Genomic DNA, 20,701 nt, shown 5'->3' with positions numbered 1-20,701 from the left:
TATCCTGGAAACAGCCGTAAGATCTTCTATCTATAGATATTCTAATATCTACACAGCCTTGGTTTTTTATCTCATTACACAAAAAATTCTTATATACACACGCTGACATATGACCAACGTTGAACCCCTTATTCGCAAAATCACCTGGAACTTAACTATGGTCTGTCTATAGCACTTATTCAGCATTACATAACACCTTTGGGTCTCAATGACACCATTACCTCTTATAACCTCAACATATATATATAGAGAGAGAGAGAGATAGATAGATAGATAGATAGATAGATAGATAGATAGATAGATAGATAGATAGATAGATGATAGATAGATAGATAGATAGATAGATAGACAGACAGACAGACAGACAGACAGACAGACAGACAGACAGACAGACAGATAGATAGATAGATAGATAGAGATAGATAGATAGATAGATAGATAGATAGATAGATAGATAGATAGATAGATAGATAATATGAGTGCGAGTATGTGTGTGTGTGTGCGTGCACCTGGGTTTCGCTTTAACTTTTAATTTATATCTCTTGTTTCTGTAACTGGACTTCGGCCATGCTGGAGCACAGCTTTGAAGAGTTTAGTCAAACAAACAGACCCCATTACTTATTTTTCTTTAAACGTGCTTCATATTCTGTCAATCTCTTTTGTTGATCTGCTAAGTTATGAGAACGTAAACAAATCAACAACGGTTGTCCAGTAGTGGTGGGGTAGAAACACAAATAGAAAAGCACACACGCACATAGATATATACAAGCTTTCGTTCACCAAGGTTTAGGTCGGCCCGTGGTTATAGTAGAAGACACTTGCCCAAGGTGCCATGCAGTGGGACTGAACTGAGAACTGCGTGGTTACGAAGTAAACGTCTTGCCACTCATCCACGCTTGATCTATTTGTATATGTATACACAAGCACGTGTAAATTTGTGTGTGTGTGTGTGCGTGTGCGTGCGTGTGTGTATGTGTGTGTGTGTTTGCATGCGTGTGTGTATGTGTGTGCGTGCGTGTGTGTATGTATGTATGTGTGCATACACTCACATATGTATATGTCTGTCTATCTGTCCATATGTATGTATGTATGTATGTATGTATGTATGTATGTATGTATGCATGTATGTATGTATGTATGTATGTTTGTATGTATGCTTGTATGTATATATGTATGTTTGTATGCATGGCATGTATGTATATGTACACATACACGTATATGAAACAAAAACATAGTGTAACTTGTTAAACGTTATCAGTCAACATTGCCATGGCAAACAGTTCGTTATGATTGGCTCTTTTAATACAAACGTTCTCTTATCATTCGAAGAGGGTAGCTGTGTACGTGATTAATAAATTTTGTGGGTGTCTGTCTATTTTATTTTAGATATTTCCCAACTTCTTTCAGGAAATATTTACCTCGCTTTCCATACGGATTATGAATACTTTCCGTCTAACAACATTTCTTTTCTCTTTATTCGATGTTAACAAATAACTCTTGTTAGAGGGGAAACATATTACAAGTACATGTTTTATCAACTCTGAAGGCCGGAAACAAAATCGACGTCGATGTTATTTAAGCTGTGAAACAACTTATTTTGTAATTTTTTTTAAAATAGAATAATGATAATTGTTCGGTATTATCATGAAGCTTGGATTACGTAGCAACTCTCATTTCCCATTTTTGTCCAATTATTATCAGCTTAAACTGGCGTTAACTTTATTGTATGACAATGTGACGTAAAGACACCTCTGCGTATCCGGCTTATTGTTGAAGCGACATAATATATTTGGAAGGAAACGCGAGCACATCAGAGTGATTCAGAGAAAATGTCAAAGAAAGACGGACCGGCTTTCGGAAACTTTACCCATGTTTTGTTGACAAATTAATGTAAGTAGTAGTGATTTACATTTTTATATATTATTTCTAAGTTATATTTTTCTGATTTGCAGTCCGTTTCTTGATCTGTTGTTTCTTATTTGTGTCACATGTCTTCGTTGTGTGGGTCACATTCATTAGTCATAAGTTCTCTGATTTCAATTTTTTTAACGACGTTTAGTATTAGTTAATTTTTTATTAAACTAGAGTTGATATTACTTATTCATTATTTCATTCATTCATCCATCCATTCATTCATTCATAATCCAACACTTTATTCATTAAATTTATTCGCGTTTGGTGAACAAAATTTCGATGTAATTCTTAGAGATGATGTTGATTACATTCATTTAAGAAACGTTAGAGTTGAGAGTTCTAACATGTTACTCTTAATTCACATATACATTTATTCATTTTCTTCGTTTATTATCATTTAAAAAACATTTGCTATATTAGAAATGATAGGTCAATGGTATGCGGGATCCGAGATACCACTCTTCTTGGGTTTCATGTTTCCCAGAATTTGGGACAGATATACTTAGGGCTCAAAAGAATATGACACGAACCACACTGCACTCTAGATTAACAGATACAGTGTCAATACCTGTTGCCGTGCCGGATCGGAGTAACTTAGGGGAGTATCATCTGTCGGACTTGATTATGTTGATGGTTAGGGCATCACACTGTGAAAATAGAAGACAACCAAACAGATAAAATCGAGGTACTCTTATGTACCTTTTACTTCCTCACAAAGTGATCTACTCGGAATATTTTCCCTGAGTTCGCTAACATACCTTAACCCTTCAGCATTTAAACCGGCCATACCTGGCCCAAATAGTATACCTGTGTTTGTGTTTTGTGTGTGTGTGTGTGTGTGTGTGTGTGTGTGTGTGTGTGTGTGTGTGTGTGTGTGTGCGTGTGTGTGCGTGTGTGTGTGTGTGTGTGTGATTGTGTGTATATGTGTGTGTGTGTGTGTGTGTGTGTGTGTGTGTGTGTGTGTGTGTGTTCAAACTGGTGAGATACAACCTCTCACACTTATCCTAGAATGTCATTCTAATAGTAAACAATCGCATCATCGAAATCTCAGAGCCTATGAGACAATGCATGATTAATTAAAATCAAAGCTTTACATTTGACAAAATAATTTGAATGCTAAGGAATTAAATATTTTCTTTCTATTCTTGGATGCTGTCGAACAAAAAAATACCGAATTCCAACGACACAATTTCTCTCTATCTCTCTCTCTCTCTCTCTCTTTTCTTTCTCTTTCCTTCCCTCTCTCCTTCTCTCTCTCTCACACTCTCTCATTCTTATTCTCTCTCTCTCTCTGTATACATATATATATATGTGTGTGTGAATTTGCGTGTGCGTGTTTCTGTGTATGTATGTATGTATGTATGTATGTATGTATGTATGTATGTATGTATGTATGTATGTATGTACGTATGTATGTATGTATGAACGCACTCAAACATGCTTACATGTAGGCAGCTATCTGAACACGTGTGTATGTGTATACGCATGTATGTACATTCATTTTCTCGGTTTTAGCTTTCAAATTTCCCACCAATGAAGAAAGAGCCAATCTGTAGCCTATAAACAAGTAAACACGACTCTTTAATTATAATTTACGCATCAGCTGCAGCTTTGTATATATGGATGGAGGTAAGTAGGTAGGTGGGCTCCTTTCCGAGGGACAGAATAGGCTTAGTGCCGAAATATGTAAATTTTACATTAAAATTGTAGTCATTTTTGTAAGAGGTTCATTGCTTTATGTTATGATTTATTAAAGAACAATGTTATAGAGAAGCAGAGGGCCGGCGGGCGCTTTCTGTCTTCTCCCATCCTTATCATCCTTGCATCATTATCATTCATTTCATTAATGTATTGTCCAGCCCGCAAGCTACCTAATCTATGTACTGTCTTTATGACAAATTTAATAAAATGAAATAAGGTAGGTAGGTAGGTAGATAGGTAGGTAGGTAGGTATACAAGCATGTATGTATACATGCACACATGTACATCTGCGTGTACATACATGCATAAGTAGGAATAGACATGGGTGTCATTGCAAATGTGGATCATAATACATGCTAAACATCTTGTTTTACATATTTTGGGAGTGACGGATAGTTTGCAGTTGTAATCGCTTGATTCAACGTATTCTTTCCGATTTTGTGAAATCTAGTTTTTTTTCCGATTTTGTGAAATCTAGATTTATACTGGGGTAATTAGTTACCTATTCAAGTGCTCCAATAATTACTAGTAGATACTGACTGTTATAAACCAGGTGGAATAACTGCAGATTTCTCATTAGTTCAGTGTAGATGTTCTCGTTTCCTGTAATTATTAACATCAGCTGAGCAACTGTACCTAATTTCTTTTCCCCTAGATCGTTATGTATGGTCTGTTATAGTTGTAATGAATAGTTTCCTAAATTCTTAGCCAGGATTCGAAACGGAATCTACATTTTTCTACCAGTTCCTTTCTTGTTGTTCCCGGCTTTTTGTACTTCGAAATTCATGAGAGCCAAATGTCACACGTAGGTTATATTGTTTAAGTTAATTTCTTTCGGTTATATCGGTATTAGGTCGTGAGAGACTTGGCGCCTAACCGAAGAGCATCTGTTTCGCTCTCTTCATTTATGGATTGTCATCGAGCGACCGTACAACTTTCACCCTGTCTACTTGACAGCCCAGAAACGATGATATACAGCAATTAAAATGAGAAGAAATATATTGTTAATTGAAATGGCCCTTTTTATTTTCATTGTTCCAATGTAAGATACAAATAATTTGCCATCCTGTAGGTACGTAGCTTCATTTTTTGTTGACTGCCAGATAACAGGAGGAAAAGGGAAAAAGAAAAAGAGTAAGTGTAGACAAGTAGTTAGTTAGTTAGTTAGTTAGTTAATTTGGCTCAAAAGCAAATAGCAAGGCCATGTAGGGGGACATGAAGTTAAGTACAGTGGTGTTCATGTAAAGAGTTCAGGCCACTTGAGGTCAAGGGAGGCTTTGAACAAAGCGGTCGTCGGCATCTTCACCATCTCGTCTGGCAGCTTGTTCCACGGATCCGCAACCCGGACGGAGAAAGCTCCTCTCCTTCGATTGAGATGAAATCGTCGCAGGTAGAGCTTTTCGGAATGACCCCGCAGCCGACGCTCTGGAGCAGGAGTGAAGAACAGCTCCTTCGAGATGTTACACTTTCCGCTTATGATGTTGTGGGCGAGAATGAGATCACCACGGCGGCGGCGTTTTTCAAGAGAATAAAGGTCGAGCGTCCTCAGCCTTTCTTCATAGGACAAATTTTTGAGACCATGAACCATGCGGGTAGCCAGCTTCTGGACTCTTTCGAGATGCTGTATGTCTTTGAGGAGATAAGGAGAAGAGGGAGTGGAGTTTCTCGAATAAGGTGCATCCTCGTCGGCATAGAAAGAAAGAAGGAAGGACTGAATTTGGTTACTGTATTTATGTTTGAAAACTGGATGTAATTGTTCTCGGCTTTTTCACTTCGATATTTATGCGAGTCAACTGTCACATTTAGTTGGCTCTCATGAATTTTGAAGTGAAAAAGCTGAGAACAATTGGAAAGTAATGAGTTTATCCCTCTCGAACTGTATTTAACCCAAGATTGTTCACTTAAACGCTAGTACCTAAGTCTGACTGTTGACTCTCATAAATATCAAAGTGCAAAAGCCGAGACAATAGGAATGGAACTGGTAGAAAAATGTAGATTTGGTTTCGAATCCTGACTTTCGAATCTAGGAAGCTGTTCATTACATGATTACATGATATTGAAGCCTGGGCAGAAACATGCCATTAGTATTCTGTCTATTATGTTAAGTTAAGTTAATTTTTTGGGCTCAAAAAGCAAAAAGCAAGGCCATGTATAGGGACATGGAGTTATGTACAGGGACGGTGTTCATGCAAAGAGTTCAGGCTATTTCTGGTCAAGAGAGACTTTGAACCGAGCGGTCGTCGGCATCTTCACTATCTTATGTATTATGTATTATTATGCCCTTCACTTCACTATAGCTTCCGATATTTATATCTCAGGATTATCGTTCCTATGAACTGTTTTGTATAATGTTCAATTTACATCACTCTTCATATGTAGGAAGTATTGCGATGACATTTTCAGACGATTACTTATGATGTGGTGATTTCTTCGATGTTAATTCCACAGTCTGCATTTATTGTTGTAACTGCTCTCTTAGTTCTATTGTGCTCTCTTTTCTTTATTGCGCTCTCCTATCTCTATTGCTCTCTTGTCTCCATTGTGCATCAATTTTTTTTTCTGTGTTGTTGTTATTTCTTACTCCTATAATGTAAAAACTTATCCTTCAAAGTGAAAGTTAATATTCCAGTTACTAGTCCGAAATAAACTGCTCTGTTATCAATGTTGTTGTCACTCTCAATATAGCTCTGCGTGACATTTTGGTGATCTATACACATCTTCTCTTCTGGTGACCTGTTGCAATAGGGTTGTGCAACTTTTCTAGGTGTATGACCCGGGACATCACTCAGGGAATACTTTCTCTTGTCCAGCTCCCATGATGTTATCTGCCTCATGTATGCAGATGTGGTCAATGGCAGAACTTTGACACTTGATGGTTAGTAGATGTCGAAAGGATACAATGTGACATTCAAGAACTGTTTGAATCGATGTTAAGCTTTTACTACCTTGAAATAATTTTCCGAAGTAGTCTATATCAGTGTTGGTGTTGAAATATTTGGGATGAGTTATCAGTTTTCATCAATATCCTGGATCTTATCAGGCATTCAGTTTAATAAGCCCAAATGGTGGTATGCGTTCTGCTACAGCAAACATATTGTGAGTTTCTTAAAAACCAAATTCCTTGTTAAATATCATAGGCGATATTTTCATTCATCTTCCATTCATCTGAACTATATTTTAATTCATCTTAACAATTATCGAAGAAACTGACAGAAATGTTATTAAATGGGCTTGGAGTTCTCTCTAGTTTTACAACCATTTAAGAATATATTTATCCTGGCCAAATTCCATTCTTGTATCTTTTGAAAATGTCGTAACCAGACCAAAGTTTTTTTTCATATCATTCATATTCACGGCATATATGTTCGAAACCCTCACAAGAAAGCAATGTATGTATGTATGTATGTATGTATGTATGTATGTATGTATGTATGTATACGTAAATACATGTATAATATATTGTATTCTTTATTGTTTAACCAATTAAACGTTGTACAACTAGTGTTTTTGCCTTTCTTTCAAACCATATAATATATTCTTTTCACAGGACATTTTAACCAGGATTGATTATCGGATTACCAAACTTCTCAACAATGAATAATAGTTCAGCAGATTACAGTTCATCAGAAACTGCGTCCAAAGTCATGTGGGGATTTTTCTCTCCGATCCTGTTATTTGTTGGAGTTACAGGAAACTGTCTTGTTATTACTATTTTAGTGTTCAAACGCAAAGAGGGGGTAAATTCTTCAATAATTTTCAGAAGTGTATTGGCAGTAACTGACATGGTTATACTGTGTACTGTTCTTCCTAAATACTGGACTGAATACGTAGTAAATGTTAATATGCGTAGCTTTTCTAGTTTCGGATGCCAGTTCAATTTATTTATTACTTACGTTAGTATGCAATATTCAGCTTGGATTATTGTCATTATGACTATTCAACGTTGTCTTCTTATTCACAGACCTTTCACTTTTAAACGACTATGGACTACGAAAGTATCAATTACAGTACTAGTCTGTGTCTTCATTTTCCTAGCTTTGGTAGATTGTCATTACTTCTTCACAAATGAAGTACAGAACAATGATTGTGTTTCCAAAAATGCGGATATAGAACACTTCGAAGATTTTGTTTTTGTATTCATTGATTTGGCATTTTTGTGCCTGATTCCCTTCACCATCATGCTTGTAGGTAACATATATTTCATGTTAGTTATGAAAAAGCAAAGTAATTTTCGTAGATCACTCACCGAGGGCCAAAGAAATGCCAATTCATACATCACTCAACGAGCTGCCCGAATGACACGCCTTGTCATGAAACTCACTTGGTTGTTCCTAGCAACAACCTTACCAATCTGTATTGAAATGATTGTCGATTCTGTTTACAAAACAGATGACACTGCCTTGGCTGGTTTAGACCTTGCAAAAACCATCTGCTATTTGATCCAACTGACTGGAATTTCACTTAATGTTTGCATTTACATCAACTGTGATACTAACTTTCGGCAACAGTTAGGAATCATGTTCAACTGCTACAGAAGAAATGAGTAAGTATTTGAATTTTACTGTTTCTAGTTTGAGATATTTTCTAAACAAATATAAATTTACTACGCCAACCACCAAATAATATTATAAGTTTACTCTGTAATTCTTCCATCAATACTTTGGCAAATACGGGGAACTATTTCGCTGGTAAGATCACAATAAGCTCGAAACATTTCCAGCGTTGCTCCCCGTTTGCTGGAATAATTAAAATAATATTAGCTATTGACTAATATTGTTTTTTTTTCTCGTCGCACTGCAATTTCTAGTTAACTTTTAACAATTATGTTAACATTCAATTAACCCGTTCGGAAAAAGGAAAAATTACTGTGGATATTCAAAAAATTTAGAAAATTTTTCCTTTTACCGTATGAATCAATTGAATGTTAGCATAACCAACATAACGAGCGTTGAAAAGTTTACTAGAAATTGCTGTGTGGCGAGAAAAAAAAAACTATATTAGTCCACAAGTAACATTATTCTAACTATTCCGGCAAATACGGGGAGCAACGCTGGAAATGTTTTTGACTTATTCTGACCTTACCAGTGAAATAGATACCTAGTATACATATACATATACCTATATATATAAACATGCATGCATAAATATACATACATATGTGTGAATACGCACATACAAACACACACACACATATGTATTTGTATGTATATATATATATATATATATATATATATATGTGTGTGTGTGTGTGTGTGTGGATGAAAAGTAAGTAGGCATTAGAAATTGGTAATAAAATCCATATTCCTTTTATAAAATTATCGAAGCAAATTACAAATGTTCTTTATTACACGGGAAAATGAAAGTAAATCTTCATATTTCAACGTAAGCACCTGTGGCGTCAACCAGTTTCCTCAAACGACCAGGGCTGGAATGAACAACCTTCTGAAGGACGTCATCTGGAATATCACTGAGAACCTCCTGAATCCGTGTCTCCAAGGTTTTGTCTTGTACATCCCTTCTTTTGTGTAACCGCACAGGTAAAAATCACATAGAGTGAGATCTGGACTTCTTGAAGTTCTGAACTTCTGCGGTCACAGTCTTCAGGTTTTAGCTCCTGCACGTAATGGGGTTTCCACGGACGAAAATTCAATTCTTCATGCAACACCGTACGCATTGTTTGTCTTTTTAGTCCACTTTCCCGAGCTACTTGACGTGTTGGTTTTTGTGGGATGCGATTAAACACTTCCTGCACTGTTACCACGTTCTCTGCCGATCGGGATATGGTTGGATGGCCACTTCTTCTTGCATCGTTCACAGAGCCCGTGGTCATCAGCTTTGCATGACCAAGTTGTCTCCGAACGTAGTGTTGCATGCTTACCTTCCCATGAACGCCACCATCTCTGAACCAAAACAATGGAATTCCACACTTCATAGCGTGCTGCTATCTTAGCTCGCTCCTGATCAGTCAAGCGACAGGCCATCTGGAAAATAAGAAATAAGAAATAAGATAAGAAAATAAGAAATCCCTATTAGTGTTGTCTGTTTAAAAAGTGTTTTCGTCATGACTTTAGTGATACTAAAAATTCTATAAGCAATTTCTAATGCCTAATTACTTTCCACCCATATGACAGTTGAACCACTGCATGCACACTTTGATTGATATTATTTATATTATTATATTCATGAGCACATGATAAATTTCACATTGCACAATATTATACATAGCTTTGAAATGCAACTGCTGCAGTTAATGCACAACACATATTATTAACAGCTGTAAGAAATTTCATCCAGTTTAGTTTCAACATTTGTTTTAAAAGAAGAGGGTCTCTAGTTCGCTAAGGCAATTTGTAAAGTATTTACATAACTTAATACGTTCATGAATATTTGTAGAAATATAGTTTATTAATAATAATGTTTTTCCTTCCTCAATTGTTGTGGTCTTGCTTAAGATATTCTGAAAAATGCAATATCATTGTAATCACTTTACCGGATGGAGTTAAAAGTAAAAATTGTGGCTGTAAAAATTTTTCCATTGTTTTATGCTTGCAATAATCTGGGAGATTTTTTATCTGTTTCACTTTATATATATTTCCTTATACATGTTGATTTACTTTTCTGCACAAGATATGCCGACTAATGTTGCAAAGTTGAGTGACATGCATGATAACGTTACATCTTGTTGTTCTGTAACACTTATCTTAAAGATGTTTTCCATTCCCGAGTAGTAGTAGTAGTAAAAAAAATGTGATAGCTGTAATAGAACTAATAGCAGTTGTAACATTTATACCAATAACAATAGAAAAGCATGAATCAATTCGAACGACATTAGAAATATTTCCATAATTTTTTATTTAGGAATTCAAATCCGCCGACGTTCATTCTCTTGTTTACTTACAGTTTGTTTAGTTTTGTTTGGTTTTACCTTGATTGATTGATTAATTGATTGATTGATTGATATTAACATTTAACACGTTGCACACGCACATAGCAAATTTCTCATTGCAGAAAATTTTAGTTTGTATCTTTACGACTGTGATATTGTATGTTATAAGTGAACCAGGGTTTCACTCTACTGGATTATGATTAAGGTACTCTACGTAGTTTATAAAAGAGGAACAACATCTGAGTGCCCATGGATAATACATTCGCCCTGAAAAAATTATGTTACGGTAAACACATTGTGATACACATAAAGCATAGACTGTCTAGTACGTGGGTGAAGAGGGCAAGTGTTCAGATCATTGAATTCGGTAAATTCATCAAACACATTTCAAAGCATGATAATAACTGACTAATATGTGCAACATGTCAGCAATTAGTCAGTAATGTGTAAATTAAGAGTTAGTTTTATAATTAACATATCTGCACAGCTGATAAGAGAGCATACGATTTAAGACACAAGCCCCACACCTCCCTCCGCACACATTCAAAACGAAAAGCTCGCTATATTAAGTATCCTTCAAAAACTCATTATTTCGGTTCATTGATAATATAATATATACATATGGCTATGTGGTTAAGAGATTTGCTTCGGAAACATGTGGTTTCCAATTCAGTCCCGCTACGTGGCTCTTTGGGTCTGTCTTTTCTATTATATACCCCGCCCACCAATCAGTGGTCAGTCATTTGACTGTGGCCATGCTGGAGCCCTGCCTTTTTAGTCGAGAAAATCGACCCCAGGACGTATTCTTTGTAAGCTTAGTACTTATTCTATCGGTCTCTTTTGCCGAACCGCTAATTTACGGGGACGTAAACACACCAGCATCGGTTGTCAAGCGATGTTGGGGTACAAACACAGACACACAAACACACACACACACACACACATATACATATATTCGACGGGCTTCTTTCAGTTTCCGTCTACCAAATCCACACACAAGTTTTTGTTCGGCCCGAGGCTTTAGTAAAAGACACTTGCCCAAGGTGCCACGCAGTGGGACTGAATATGGAACCATGTGGTTCGTAAGCAAGCTACTTACCACACAGCCACTCCTACGCCTACTGTGAAATTTGGTAGGTGGAAACTGTGAAGGAATCAGTTGTGTGTGTGTGTGTGTGTGTGTGTGTGTGTGTGTGTGTGTGTGTGTGTGATATTGCATAAATAATTAATATACCCTCTCTATTGACACATGTACAAGTGCCTATTTTTTCTGACTCATAGATTCTTAGAAAACTGAGTGCGTCCGCGCTTGCGTTTGTCTCTTACCACTTAACAACTGTTGTTGGCTTGTTTACGTACACGTAACCTGGAGGTTCGGCAAAAAGAGACAGTAGGATAAGTACGAGATTATAAAAACTAAATATTCGAGTCGATCTGATTGACCAAAGCCTTCAAGGCAGCGAAAGAGTTAATCAGAAGCAAAGAAAGGCACACAACGACAGAACACCTGATGCTAGCCAGGTGCAGATGATACAACAGAAGAGGCCAAACTCGAAAAAAATCCGTGCTATGTTTTGATTAGTTAATGTTATTGCAGAGTTAAATTTACGTTTCTGTGATTAAAACGTCTGTTAAAATGTGTCTGTTTCTTCTAAAAAATACTCCACTGTATCTGCAAAAAAAGTCACAAGTTAGCACATCGATAATTTATTAACTTAAATGATGAAATTTTTGCTACTGAAACGCCATATTTACTTACCGTTAGTACAGAGAAAAAAATTTGGAACACATTTGCCGTTGATTAAATTTATTAATTAAATATAAACTCTGTGAGCTGTTTCCAAATGTTTGTGACAGTTTGAGACTATTGTTAACATTTCCAGCTGCGGTAGCTGCAACAGAATCTTTTAGAAAACTCAAACGTCGAAAACTCTGCCATGTTGAAACCTGATTTGTTAACTTAGTAATATTGAATTTTGATTCAAGTTTTATCAGAGAAGTTGGTTTTGATAATTTTATACAAAATGTTCGCAGATAACGGGCCAGAGAAATTCATTTCTTTCACTGAATAGTTTTATCATTGCTTTGTGTAACGTATATTGTTATCTGGTCATTCTAGTGCATAGAAAATATAGCATTTACGAAAGTTTACTAGTAGTCATAATTCAGATAAACTCAGATATTTTAACATGTTAGTCGTGTTTTCGTAATCATAAACCAAAATCTGTCTTTATTGGTATTTATTATAACCATTTTTTCTGCAAAAAATAATTATTCAAAGAACCCAAAATTGAGTATTTAAGATTCATTTGGGCCTTAAATATCAATTTTGAGAATGTCACAACCCGCGGGGCCCTAAAGCAATCTTGTTCCGCATTGCAATATTTCTCTCTGAGGCCCTGAATATCTTAGTTCTATCTCACATGAATCAAGGAGATCTTGCCCAACCTGATAATTCAGACGTAGGAATCAGCAGACTACAAGTATCAAATGATCTACTCGTGGAAGTAGAATACATTGACTGAGATCCTGTATCAGTTTTCTATTTTACAAATGTTTGTTTGGGTTAAGATAAATATTTTTCTAAAGCTTTATCTACATGTTTATGTACAATATATGCCTAATAATTCGTAATACAATTTAGGAAATCTTCATTGTTTAATTTGTTAGATTTTCGAACGTTTGGCATAATTTTCCATTATAGCCGATTCTATGGCACCTCCTACAAACCATACTGAGAAAATTTTTTTGCAGCCCCATTGCGCAGCAATTTCCTTTCATGATGAGTGGACGGTAGCTTATTAGTATAATGTAACTTATGCGTGTTTGAAATAACCAGAATGTTTGTCGTTGACCCGCAGTCCTATTTGGCTCTTGTAGCCCATCTTGTTTATCTTCTTTGGATCTCGTTATCGTTCTCCAGAGATAAGAGTGTGACTTTGTGCTGGCTGAATATCTTTATCTAGTATACACGTGAAGGTATGTGGCTTGGTGGTTATGGTATTCAGCTCGCAATCGTAAGGTTGTGAGTTCGATTACCAGCCGTGCATTATGTCCTTGAGCAAGACGCTTTATTTCATGTTGCTCCAGTTCACTCGGCTAGCAAAAATGAGTAGTACCTGTATTTCAAAAGGCCAGCCTTGTCACATTCTGTGAAATGCTGAATCTCGCTGAGAACTACGTGAAGGGTGCTCGTGTCTGTGGAGTGCTCAGCCACTTTCACGTTAATTTCACGAGCAGGCTGTTCTGCTAATCGGATCAACTGGAACCCTCGTCATCGTAACTGACGGAGTATTAGAATACACTGATTACATTCACTGGTGAACTTTTTCTTTGAATCTTTGAATACAGATAATTGTATTTCGACTCATTTCGTTGGAGACATAATACTGGCAATCCTTGACCAAAAAGCATAATTTTGATACGAATGGTTCTATGGAATATTGATTTTTTTGTTTTAATGTTGAGTTTTAATCTATTTAACACAGTATTTAGCTTGGGTTGAACAGACGTTAAATCAGTCGCAGTGTGAATTATGTGACTTTCGACTATATTTGGTACATCCCACATTGCTTTTTTCACCTGTTCAATTAAATACCTTTTTTGTGGGAGCTGTGGATTTCTCTTTATTCATTAGAGTACTGTCCAAAATCAATTCAATATGTTGCAAGATTTGCTTCCATAGAATTTTTTTATTCGTTTTCATGTATTCTAAGTCATTCAACACACAATTTTATTAGACGATAGGAGCATATCTAGTTCTATTTCATTTCATGTTGATACTTTTTACTGCGAATAAAAACATAAGAAGAGTTTATCTCTCCCTGGAACTGTATGAAGTTGGCCTTCAAACAGCCAACGAGACACTAGACGTTTTGAAAGACGAAAGAATAGATAAAGAGCAGATTGATAAGGAAGTAGACTTCGATATTGTGAAACATGTACCTATTGTGAAACGTACCTGATAGATTCTCAAAGTCTATAACAGTTATAACTTAGCTTCCATGAAAACGTCGGCTTTTTCTTATTCAATCTAAGTTGCTTATGGGCATCTATAGAACTGAACATTTTGAATACATGTTTGCGGAGTAAACAGAAACTGAAGGTAATGAAGTTAGTGCAGCCCTGATGAGCACAGATAATGGCCATGCATAGAGTATGTTTACCATAGATTTAACATGACATGCGGTGGCCCCATCTTAGTCTTTAGCATTTTTCAATTTCTATCGTTGTCCCCTTTTTTTCTCTTGTAATCTCTTTCATTGTAGCTTCTATTTTGTATTTGCTGACTTCCTTGAGAACAGAAAACCGTTCTGTTTTTTTTTTTCTTATATTCCTGTTTTGTTTTCTATTATTCTTCACGAGATAGTTTTGTGATGTAATAATTGATATTATTATCAATATTGGTTTCAAATTTTGGCACAAGGCCAGCAATTTTGAGAAAGTGAGGGCAAGTCGATTCCATCGACCCCAGTGCACAACTGGTACTTATTTTGTCAATGCCCTAAAGGATGAAAGGCAAAGTCGACTCAATATTGGAAAGGCGACGAAGGTGGAGAGCTGGCAGAATTGTTAGTACACTGGGGAAAATGGTTAGCAGCATTTCGAACGTAAAGAGAGACGAAATATTGGGACTTGGTAATTAGAACTTACTGTGATATTTCCAGTATTTTTGTATTGTTGTGCAGTCTTTTTTGTATGTACAACTTGAGATGGTGCTTTGGGTACTTCGAACTTACTTTTACTTGAGCCCTTAGTTTCTATGTGGAGCATAGGTTATCAATATCGTTCTCCACTGTTCTCGACTCTGACTGTTAGTTTTGAATTGCCATCCTTGCTTCTGTGACTCTGAATTTTTCTAAGTAGGTGTATTGGCCCTTTGCAAACCTATTTTTATATCTGGTTGATTTCACGAGCCGGCTGTTCCGTTGATCAGATCAACTGGAACCCTCGTCATCGTAACCGACAGAGTCCCAGTTTATGTATGGTTATGAATGTTGTGGAGGAGTTGTATGTAGCTCATAATGTTTTTTGGCTCCCGAATGTTTAATCTCTTGAGTGAAAAGGTTAGTTGTATTTGATGTTCTCCTATATTACTGGTTTGATAGAGAGAATGATTGTAGTACGAGTATATGAGATTAAGGGTTGTGTAGAAAGCTGTGTGTACACTTTGTGAAGGTCTAGATATGTCGTGTAGGTACAAATCTAAAAGATTGGGCGAGAAGTGGGATCTTATGTACTCCATGGAGGACTTTGTAAGTTCTGAGTGTGTTGTTTTGAGTGCCTTTATGGGGCTAGCACTATTGGGTTTCTTGTCTAAGCTTAGGTGCCTAAGTGAGGTCAGTAACCTAAGGGTTACTACGCCACTGAGTAAAGCGGCCTTTCGCCAAGCCTGCAGCTTTCTGCAACGCAAACTCCATGAAGTTCAGAATGAGTGGTGGGCCACGGAGAACACAGCTGTGCGCTGATTCTGGCGACTACAGTGGGTTCTGCGAAGCACTCAAGGCAGTTTACAACCCAACACATCAAGCACATCAACTCCGGAGTCCCCTGCGCAGCTCAGAAGGCCAAGCGCTTCCCAGACACAGCATCCATCTTCAACCGCTGGTCTGAATACTTTCAGGCCGTCTTCAGTGCAGCCCGAGTTGTCCAGGAAAACGCAATCCTCCACATCCAGCAGCAACCAGTCTGAGTGGAACTAGACGAGCCTCCATCCCTGGATGGCTGAAGAGTAGAAGGGCACCAGGAGTCGATGGCATACTACCAGAGATATGGAAGCATGGGGGTCCTGTCATACATGCTAAACTCTACGAGCTCCTCGTTGCATGCTGGGAACAGGGCAAGCTGCCACAAGATCTTTGCGATGCTGTCATCATTACACTGTACAAAAACAAAGGGGAAATGTTAGACTGCTCAGACTACCGGGGGATCACCCTGCTATCCATTGCAGGAAAAGTTCTGGTAAGATTATTCCTCAACAGACTTGTTCTGTCTATTGCCGAAAATCATCTTCCAGAAAGCCAATGAGGTTTCAGGGCCAACAAGAGCACAACAGATATGGTTTTCATTCTCAGACAGCTCCAAGAAAAGTACCGCGAGCAAAATAAACCACTTTATGTAACATTTGTCGATCTGACGAAAGCGTTCGGCACTGTGAGCAGGAAAGGCCTGTGACAAATCCTAAACCGATTTGGCTGTCCCCCAAAATTCCTAATCATGATCATCCAGCTTCACAAAGACCAACAACGACAAGCCCGCCTGAATAGCGACATATCTTAGCCATTTCCCATTAACAACGGCATAAAACAGGGTTGTGTCCTGGCACTAACTCTCTTCAGCATCTTCTTCAGCATGATGTTCAAGCAGGCCACTGCAGACCTCGACGCTGAAGACGGCGTCTACATCATGTACCGTCTGGATGCAATCTTTTCAACCTCTGGCACCTACAGGCAAAGACCAAGACTCATGAGCAACTGATCCTGAATCTCCTCTTTGCAGGTGATGCCGCGCTTGTCGCACACAGAGAAAGAGCCCTGCAGCGCATCACATCCTGCTTTGCAGAGGCCGCCCAGCTCTTCAGGTTGGAAATGAGCTTGAAAGAGACTGAAGTCCTACACCAGCCAGCTCCTCGGGAAGAGTACAGCCTACCCCACATCACCATTGCTGAAAGAAAACTGAAGTTAGTACAGCAGTTCACTTATCTTGGATGTACCATTTCATCAGCTGCCAGTTTCTACAAAGAAATTGACAGCAGACTTGCAAAAGCAAACAAAGCATTTGGCAGACTGTACAAACGTGTGTGGAACAACAAGCATTTTAGGATCAGCACAAAAGTCAGCGTCCACAGGGCCGTCGTTCTCACGACGTTCCAATATGGCTCTGAGTTATGGGTCCCCTACTACTATTATCTCAGGTTCCTTGAACGTTTTCACCAATACTGCTTCCGTACCATCCTCAACATTTACCGGAGCGACTACATCACCAACACTGAGGTCCTTGAGCGAGCTAAGGTCACCAGCCTGGAAACCATTTTACTTGAGACACAACTGCGTTAGGCAGGGCACATTAGGCAGGATGAAAGATCACCGCCTATCCCAGATCATCATGTACGGTGAGCTCACCACTCACCACCGCATCAGGGAGCACCATGGAAGCGTTACAAGGACTGCCTGAAGCAGTCCCTTAGCGTTTGTGACATTGATTATCGTGAGTAGTCCACTCTAACTGCTGACCGCGTCGTTTGTCGACATACCATCAGCGATGTTGTTTCCTCCTTTGAGATCTCTTGGTGTGTCTCTCTTGAAGAGAAACGTCAGAGGCAAAAAAAATAATGGACAACCATACCCCTGTCATCACTGCAATCGGATATGTCGATCCCACATCGGCCTTACCGGCCACGAACGAGCGTGCAGACAATATGGACCACAGCCGTCCTAATTTTCGTCAGCGAAGCGACGCCATGATTATTTTTGTTAGTGTTCTTGTTGCAACTGTTTGTGTGTTAATTATCGTGACTTGCCTTTTTTTTATTATTTACGAGCAGAGAACGTCTGCTATTATTTAATTATTTATTCATTCTATGTTGGGTGGAACGACACAGAAAGCGCCACTGCAGAACGGTACCGTAGAGGTTCAACTGGTGCCTCCGAGGGTCGGTTGAAAAGTTCATAGGCTGACCAATATATTCTCATGGAATGTGACCAAATGAGGTTTATTTTTCAGCATAGCACCCTTCGAGGTCCACACATTTTTTCCATCGGTGTTGCAGTACTTGGACTGGTGAAGAAGTTTTCTTCCTGTTAATCAAATAAGTCATCAATAACAGATATGACGTCATCATCACTGCGATACTAGTTCCCAGTCAAGTGTTTTTTCATGTTGGAGAACAGATGATAGTGAGATGGGACCTAATCAAGAGAATGGAGAAAGTAATCAGCCAGTTCAGATCCAGAGTCGCGCACAGCAGCCATTGAAACCAATGACTTGTATACTGAAATATTATCCTGATGAAACAAGACCTCTTTCGTCAGTTTTCCTGAGCGTTTGATCTGGGTAGTTTTTTGTAACTGTTTCAAGTTGGCATAGTACTCTCCCTTGATGGTGTAGATAGTCAATAAACACAATGCTTTTTCCATCCCAAAAAACTGAGACCGTCACATTCCCTGCAGATGAAACAACGTTATCCTTCTTTGGAACAGGTGAGGAGTGTTTCTATTGTATAGCTTGCCTCTTTGTCTCTACTTCTAAGTGATGAACCCAACACTCGTCCTGACTTAAGGAAACGTTCAAGGAAACTAGCTGGATCTGCTGTGAACAATGGCAGACTTTCCCGTAATGTAATCAGCTTGTTGCGCTTTTGGCCAGGTGTTTGTAGACATGGCACCTACCGAGTAGACACTTTCGTCTTACCAATTTCATTGTACAGAATATTCTCAAATTTCTCACGGGATATACTAATAGCATTGCCTATTTGATTTGTACGCAATATCCTGTCTTCCCTTCCCCGTGTGGTGAACACACTCAATGTTTTTCCTTGGCGGTGGCAGTTACAGGACGTCCAGACCTTCGGTCATCTTCTAGACTCTCCTTTCCCTTCCTAAATTCAGCTGCTCACTGTTGGTAAAGCTGAAGTGTCATTCCCTAATGTAGCAACTTTGTGAGCGTGAATGTCCTTGGGGGCTAAACCCTTTTTCTGCAGGTACTTGATAACACCACGATGCCATATTTTGTCAATTTTCAAGAGAAGTCGCTACTAGTTGCATTTGAAGTCTTCTTAGAACAGTCAGGTGTCGGTTTAGCTGTAAAGAAACACTTCAATTATTAATAAGAGCTAAAATTAATGCATGCAAGATTTCACAGCTCTAGCGTCACTCCTTCTCGGTCAGCCTATTAACTTTGCAGCCCACCTTCGTATACATAGCTATAAAATTTTGCTTTGTTGTTAGATTAGATAGCAATGTTATTCCGATAGTGTCGATATAAACAAAGAAAAAACTTCTGAACTCGATTTGCGCGCTTGCTAGCTCATTAATGGACGGCGCTAGATAAGCGGATAATTTAAAGAATTGGTAAGGTGCAGTAGATAATTAATGTCAACAATATCTAAAAAAAAGAGGGAGTTGGTGGATGTTAAAACAGGAAGTTAGATAAAACTGACATGCTAGCAGTGACTATAACTCTTAGTCATTTAGTGTTGCAAACATGAAGCTTGCCTTGAAAGCACTACACTGATAGTGCCTGCTGACAGCGACGAAGCGAGGCAATAAAACTACGATATCGTTTCTACACGTGCTCAGCGAGATTAAGAGCAAAGACATAGCCGTGTGGTGAAAATTTCTGCTTTGCTTCTTGACTATCTTCTACTATAGCATGGGCCAACAAAATCCTTTTGAACGAGTATAACAAAGAGAAACTCTGCGTAGGCCTGTCGTGTGTTTAATTTTCACCGTTTGACAATAAATATTGTTTTGTCTGCATCCTGTAACTTAGAGATTCGGGTAAAGAAAAAAGTACTAGACTTCAAATAAAACCCTTCAAATTGATGTCCCAGCACATTTTGGTTGGCATGTATTCCCTCAGTTCATGCATTAAATCAATCAATTCATCGTTGTTTTTATCGAGAACTGTTGAGTTTCACACACGTCCCACTGATTATAGTTCTCTTTCACAGTTCTAAAACGGAGTTGGGCCTTTTCACTTCTTTTATTTTTCTCCTGTGATGGGCTATGAGTCCTCGTCGGTCCGCATTTGTTTATCATCCTTTGGCTCTTACCACTCTCTTTCATTGCTGAGAGAGAGAAGACAGGCAAACAGAGAAACAGATAGATAGATAGATAGATAGATAGATAGATAGATAGATAGATAGATATAGATAGATAGATAGATAGATTATACGTGCGTGTGTGTGTGTGTGTGTGTGTGTGTGTGTGTGTGTGTGTGTGTGTGTGTGTGTGCATAATGCTTATCGGTATTTCGCCAGTCTTTACGTTCTGAGTTAAAATGTCGCTGAGGTCGACTTTGCTTTCGGGGTCGATAAATTAAGTACCAGCTGCGTATTGGTGTCAATCTAATTGACTAGTCCCCTCCCCGAAAATTTCGGGCCTCGTGTCTAGAGTAGAAAAGAATATTTTGTTCGTTTTGTTTTACTGTTTCGAAGATTAATCTTCCCTGGAGGAGAGAAGGTTCGAGATATTTTTGCTA

At 38.2% G+C, this 20,701-nt stretch overlaps 1 protein-coding gene across 3 annotated transcripts in view; it reads left to right on the top strand.

Moving 5' to 3' along the window:
- The first annotated feature begins 1,319 nt into the window (after positions 1-1,319).
- Positions 1,320-20,701, top strand: part of LOC115214184 (apelin receptor) — a 65,082-nt gene continuing 45,700 nt past the window's right edge. Inside the window, exons 1-2 of one of the 3 annotated variants that reach the window (XM_036504769.1) lie at positions 1,320-1,890; positions 7,163-8,158. In XM_036504769.1, coding sequence (XP_036360662.1) covers positions 7,209-8,158 — 950 coding nt within the window. In that variant the 5' untranslated portion in view covers positions 1,320-1,890; positions 7,163-7,208. The remainder of the gene's footprint in view (positions 1,891-7,162; positions 8,159-20,701) is intronic. The other 2 variants (XM_036504768.1, XM_029783283.2) reach the window with 2 other exon arrangements.

The sequence above is a fragment of the Octopus sinensis genome, linkage group LG7 (genome assembly GCF_006345805.1).
Source record: "Octopus sinensis linkage group LG7, ASM634580v1, whole genome shotgun sequence".
Lineage (NCBI taxonomy): Eukaryota > Metazoa > Mollusca > Cephalopoda > Octopoda > Octopodidae > Octopus > Octopus sinensis.
The sequence above is the reverse complement of the archived record's forward strand: the minus strand, read 5'-3'. Positions and strand labels throughout refer to the sequence as shown.